Genomic DNA, 5,700 nt, shown 5'->3' with positions numbered 1-5,700 from the left:
ATGGAGACGCTGAGGGAGGGCCAGTCGTAGGGCAGTCACTCTTCCAGTGGCCCGTTAGCCTGCAGCTAGGACAGGGCTTAGAAGGAGGTCGGGGATTGGGACATTGGCGAGCCCAGTGGCCTTCTTTTCCGCATTTGAAGCAGGCCCCCAGCGGGGTTGCCTTTTGCGGACCCCGTGGATGCTGTGATCCATGGGAGATGGCCGGCCTTCGGGCGGCTACAAGAGCTTGGGTTTGGAGGGCCACCTTCTGGTGCATCCGAGCCTGTCGGCTGGATTCTGCCAAATCCTCACGGCCATTATAGACTTTAAAGGCCATCTTTACCAGACCTCGAATAGGGGTCTGAGAGCCATCTTCTAACCGTTTTAATTTCTTTCGGATGTCCGGGGCTGACTGGGTAATAAAATGGGTGGCTAGGACCGTTGCCCCTGCCGGGGTGTCGGGATCCAGCCGGGTGTAGAGCGTTAAGGCCTCTGTAAGGCGATTGAGAAAGATAGCTGGATTTTCGTTAGGTTCTTGGGTTATCTCTTTTAGTTTTTCAAAAATGACTACCTTATGAGTGGCAGCCTGCATGCCAGCCAGGAGGCATTGGATCATGAGGTCGCGTTTACGACGGCCATCTTGGCCATCCTGATAAGTCCAGCCTGGATCGGTGCCAGGTATGGCAGTCGCTCTGACAGGCATGGAGTTGTCGATAAGTTGAACCTGATTTGCATGGTTTCGGGCAGCAGTTTGAATTCTTTCCCTCTCGTCAGGGGTCAGGGTATATAGAAGATAGGATCACAAAGATACCGTGCCAGGTTAGATCATAAGCTTGAGAGAGGTAGCAAAATTCTTTGATGTAGTGGGAAGAGTCGGCAGAAAAGAAGCCTAATCGCTTTTCTATTTGAGAGAGACCTTGGAGGGAAAAGGGAACATGAACTCTAACTAATCCTTCCGCTCCTGCTGCCTCCCTCAGAGGGCAGAGGAGATTTGGATCTTGGGAGTCGTTAGAGCGTGTATGTGCACTAATTGGCGAAGCAAGGGGTGTGGGAGGAGAAACCGTTGAGGGAGGCGGGGAAGCGGTTGGATGGGCCGGAGCAGGTTAGGGAGGAGGAGGGACCGCTTCACGGTAGGGTGGAGGTTGGAGAGGAGCTCTGGAGGAGCTAGAGGCGAGAGATTCGGGTGGGTCGGCTAGTGGAGAGGGGTCACCGTCAAAGGAAATTAGGGCCTTGGATGTAGGAGATGTCTGTTTGGCAAGAAGGATCTTGGAAGTGGAACAATCGACGCAGAGGGAAGGGCGGGAGCGTAAATACCAGAAGGCCTGGACATAGGGGACCTCAGACCATTTACCCGTCCTGCGGCAGTAATTATCTAGATAACGGAGGATGTTAAAATGTAAAGTCCCTTCAGGAGGCCATTTGGATTGATTGTCTAGAGGATATTGTGGCCAGGCCACAGTGGAATAGAAAATAAGCCGTCGGCGACGGAGATCTTGGGAGAAGCCGAGGGCTGTAAAATTGGCTAGGAGACACCCCAGGGGCGTCTTAGGATCTGGTTTCGATTGTGAGGTTCCCATGACCTCTAGTCTGTCCCTGAGTGAATGGAGAGGGAGAGAGGCGTCCCTGGTCTCAGTCTCCAATTCACGGCAGGTCAGAGGGCGGTCAGGTGATTGGGACGTCTCCACAGTTGCCCGAGGCCCGGACAGAGGACGGAGGAGTCCCTGACGCGGCCGCGATTAAGGACAGGGAGTCCGGTGGGCAGGGACTCTGAGGGTCGGAGGGAACAAGGGAGGGGAACTTACCCTGTTTTCTGCCGGATCGGGTGAATGAGTAGAGGTTCCCTGGTTGTCTCCTGGGGGAGGGGAGGAGCGGCCCGCGCGGTAACCCGCGGGGCTTGGTACCCCTCCCGGGTTTTGGCACCAAATGTAAGGAACGGCACCAAAGATGGAGGAGAGCTTAAACAAGCTTTATTTGGGAACGCTCCCGGGCGAGGTTCACTGGTCCGAGAGAAAGGGGCCAGGGCAGTCGCGCCCGGGCGAGGGTTTGGGCAGAATTTATAGGGGAAGACGGGAAAGGGGTGTGGTGAATCCGGGAGGGCGCAGGTTATTCCTTATTTGGTGGTCTCTTCGGGTATCGTGGCAATATCTGGTGCCGGTTGCATCAGTCTTGGGACCGTTAGTCCCGCCCCTCGAAAGGCGGGAAGGCTGGGCCGGGTGGAAAGTCCCCAGGTCAGTTCCTGGAACTGAGTAATCCGGAAAGTTTCGGTCTGATGCAACCCGTGAGTCTGATTGCGTTCCCCTGCCTCAGGCCAGTTGGCCTTACAGCCTGCACTTGGTGACAACTGGGTTTTGGAAGGTCTGGCAACGGATGAAACACTTGAACGGTATTTACACCTCATCGCTTCCCACTTCATAGTTTTCATCCTTATGGACATCATAGCGACCCTCGTCAAGCTCACGTTCGATCTGCCAGCCATGTTTGTAATCTGAACGGTCATGGAGGAATTTGCAGCTGTCTCCAAAGCCGCAAAAGCCAGTCTCCTTGTAGTCCTTACAAACGTCGGGCTGGTAATCCCAGCGCACGGTGGCACGCAGATGCTCGGGAGCTCGGATGGGGCCTTTCCTCACCATCTTGGAGGAAGCATTGCCCATAGATGTATCCTTGGGTTTCATGTACTTCTGATAATTATTGATTCCCCGATAGATCTTGTCATCTTCCTTGTGCCTCAGCTCCTCCTGGATCTTCTGGCTGCGCTCAAAGATGGCTTGTGCGTCACGCTCCTTCTCTGTGTCTAGCTGGTAGACAGCAGTCGCACCCATATCCTCTGGCCCCACGGGTTTCCCTGAGCGAGTGGACTTATAGACCACGCCGAGACTCTCGGGCTCGTTCTCCTCCTCCTGGCTACTCTGGTCACCATAAGCTGCCTTCTGTTTACCACTGCCAGGGGTCTTCTGTATCATCGGATTGTGGGTCGCCCGCTTCTTTTTCCGGCTAACCACAGCGCTGCCTTCATCACTGCTGCTGCTGCCGTCTCCGGACTCTTGGTGGCAGATCGGGCGCTTTCTGAGACCTGTAGCCCCTTTTCGCCCAGGCTTTTTGAAAAGAAAGGTGCACATCTGGTCTGTCATCTTTCCTGGAAAAAGTTGCTCTGCCGTTTTAAGAGTCTCGGGTTCCCAAACGGCTGTGGCCTGCTGGGTGGGGCGGGGCTTCTTTACGTCACTGCACGTAGTGCGCTCCACCGCACGTGCGTGCAAAATCGGTTGCGGAAAAAGGCGTGGCCATGGACACTGCGGGAGCACGAGTGGCCATAGTTCTTTGACTTGTGGTAGCATAACTCCAGTGGTCACATGGCTTTCTCCCTGTGTGTTTGTCTGTCTTTTCACATGGTGTTCTTTTTATCAGGACAGCAGTCATATTGAATTAGGGACCCATCCTACTCCAGTTTGATCTCGTCTTAACTAATTACATCAGCAATGATCCCATTTCCAAATCAGGTCACATTCGGAAGTAATGGGAGCTAGGGCTTCAACATATAAATTTTGGGGGGGTGGGCTCAATTCAACACATAGCACATCTCTTAGATCACCTGTTACAACTTATTATAATTAGTTTATTTATTTATTTTTTATAATTAGTTTATTTACATGTCTTTATTCCTTAACTCCTCTGCAGAATATAAATTCTTTCAGGGATTCCTCATTAATCATTAAAAAACAAAAAGAAAAAAAACTCCCAGTGCTTAGCACATAGCCTAATACAGAAGAAGGCAAAATACTAGTTGTATGGCTATTTTAAGTGGTAGACTCTGATAATCTAAGGTCTGGGATTTTTATTCTCCCTTTATTGTAATGACATCTAATATTTACCCCAAACTCTAGTTATTTGGTTGCCCCAAATAAGGTATTACTTATTTTTTTGGCAGGTAGTTGATACGGCTTTAATTAAATCTAATGGGACAATGTGATAGATTAAAGCAGGCATTTCTTCATGCCATTTGGTGATCTGACCAAGGAAATCAGTCTTTAAAAATTCCTTAAGGCATTTTCATTTCATTTAATGATCAAATTAGATATTGATGTATTTAACCTCAATATCTTCTGTATTGTTACCTGCTTTAATTTGAATTTAGAAGTGATCAAACACAGGAGGTCATTAGATGCATGACTGCACATTCTGGTTTTGTGAATTCATGTTCAAGTCTGATGCTTGAAAATCAGTTCACTGTAAGCTTTGGATATGAGACTGTAGTATGTATTTATCTTTCCCTTATGGTTACCCATCACCTGACCCATTTTTTCTTACGTTTGGGGAATCTCCCTTGTTCCCATTCTGAATCTTGTTGAGACGTTGAGATGCCTCCTACTACAGAAACTGAAAATGCCCAATCCTTACTTTCCTAGCCTTTACTGCAATTTAGGACTCTTGGGGAACTCTCTGGCTGCAGTGCTACAGGAAGATCAGAAACTGCGGTAATAATGGTGGCAGTCAGTGCTTGGTAATACAATGCTGTGTTTGGTGGAAGAACCAATGGTGTCTTCCCCAGGCCAATGATGTGGCATGTTTTGTATGTTGCTCCTGGCTGCAGATCTTCAACAGGGCTGCTGTGTTGTAATGCACACCATACATGGCTGGCCTTGAACCTGGTTCTTCAATCATCCTGGTGAGTCTGAGACATATGCTACCGTTTGAATAAATTCCTGGCCCCTATCATTCCCAGTCAATGATAACTTCTTCAATTTTCAACTAAAATCCTTGACAAGTACAAGGATATTCAGTATTTAACTGATGTACCTATAATGAGATATTAGATGTGTAGACCAAAATAAGTTGTTCAGTCTTATGTTTGTCATGAAGATTAGTCTTGTACATCAGCTTCTATGCTGGCTTTGATTGATACTTTTTTTGTTCATTTTCTAAGTCTCATTTATTTTTCAATAGATGTTTTTTGAGTGCCTGAGTGTTAGTTCCTATGGCTACCATAACAAATTACCACAAACTTGGTGGCTTAAAGCAATATAAATTTATTCTCTTATATTTCTGGAAGCCAGAAGTCCAGAATCAGTTTCACCGGGCTCAAGTCAAGGTGTTGGCAGGGCTGGTTCCTTCTGGAAGCTCTAGAGAATGTGTTCCCTCATCTTTTCTAGCTTCTGAAAGCTGCCTGCATTGCTTGGCTTGTGAGCCCTTCCTTGCATTATTCCAACCTCTTGCTTTTGATGTCACATTGCCTTCTCGTATTATGTAGTCAAATCTCCCCTTGCCTTCCTCTTATAAGGACATTTGTGATTATATTTAGGGCCCACCCATATATCCAGGATAATCTTCCCATCTCAAGATCCTTAACTTAATCACATCTTTGGAGTTGCTTTTGCCATATAAGGTAACATTCACAGCTTCCAGGGATTAGGACCTGGGTATCTTTGGGAGCTATTAGTCAGCCTAATACACTATGCTATGCACTTAGGCATTGAGAATACAAGGTGAAAAAGATAAATGTTTCTTCTGCCCTTATGAGGTTAGTGGGATACACACATTTAAGTAAAAATTACAGAAATAATTCTACAAGTTTACTTATGATAAGTGCTCAAAGGAGAAATACAAGATGGGATGGGAGAATATAATGGACTAACCTGGCAAAGACTAGGGAGGTTATGGAAAATTTTTCTAAAAAATAATATTAGCTAATACTATGTGCTAGCACTTCGCTCAGTGTGTTACATATAT

At 47.6% G+C, this 5,700-nt stretch overlaps 1 protein-coding gene across 1 annotated transcript; it reads right to left on the bottom strand.

Moving 5' to 3' along the window:
• Positions 1 to 217: 217 nt before the first annotated feature.
• On the bottom strand, positions 218 to 3,157 carry LOC101324087 (E3 ubiquitin-protein ligase RNF113A-like). Its single transcript, XM_073808795.1, has one exon. The coding sequence runs from the start codon at positions 3,105 to 3,107 to the stop codon at positions 2,367 to 2,369; it is 741 nt and encodes a 246-aa protein (XP_073664896.1). The 5' UTR covers positions 3,108 to 3,157; the 3' UTR covers positions 218 to 2,366.
• Positions 3,158 to 5,700: the final 2,543 nt, after the last annotated feature.

This window comes from Tursiops truncatus, chromosome 8 (genome assembly GCF_011762595.2).
Source record: "Tursiops truncatus isolate mTurTru1 chromosome 8, mTurTru1.mat.Y, whole genome shotgun sequence".
NCBI lineage: Eukaryota > Metazoa > Chordata > Mammalia > Artiodactyla > Delphinidae > Tursiops > Tursiops truncatus.
Note: the sequence above shows the minus strand (reverse complement) of the source record. Positions and strands in the feature narration are given on the sequence as shown.

Coding starts and splice junctions, on each gene's coding strand:
- LOC101324087 (XM_073808795.1), bottom strand. CDS start 3,107: ATGACAGACCAGATGTGCACCTTTCTTTTCAAAAAGCCTGGGCGAAAA.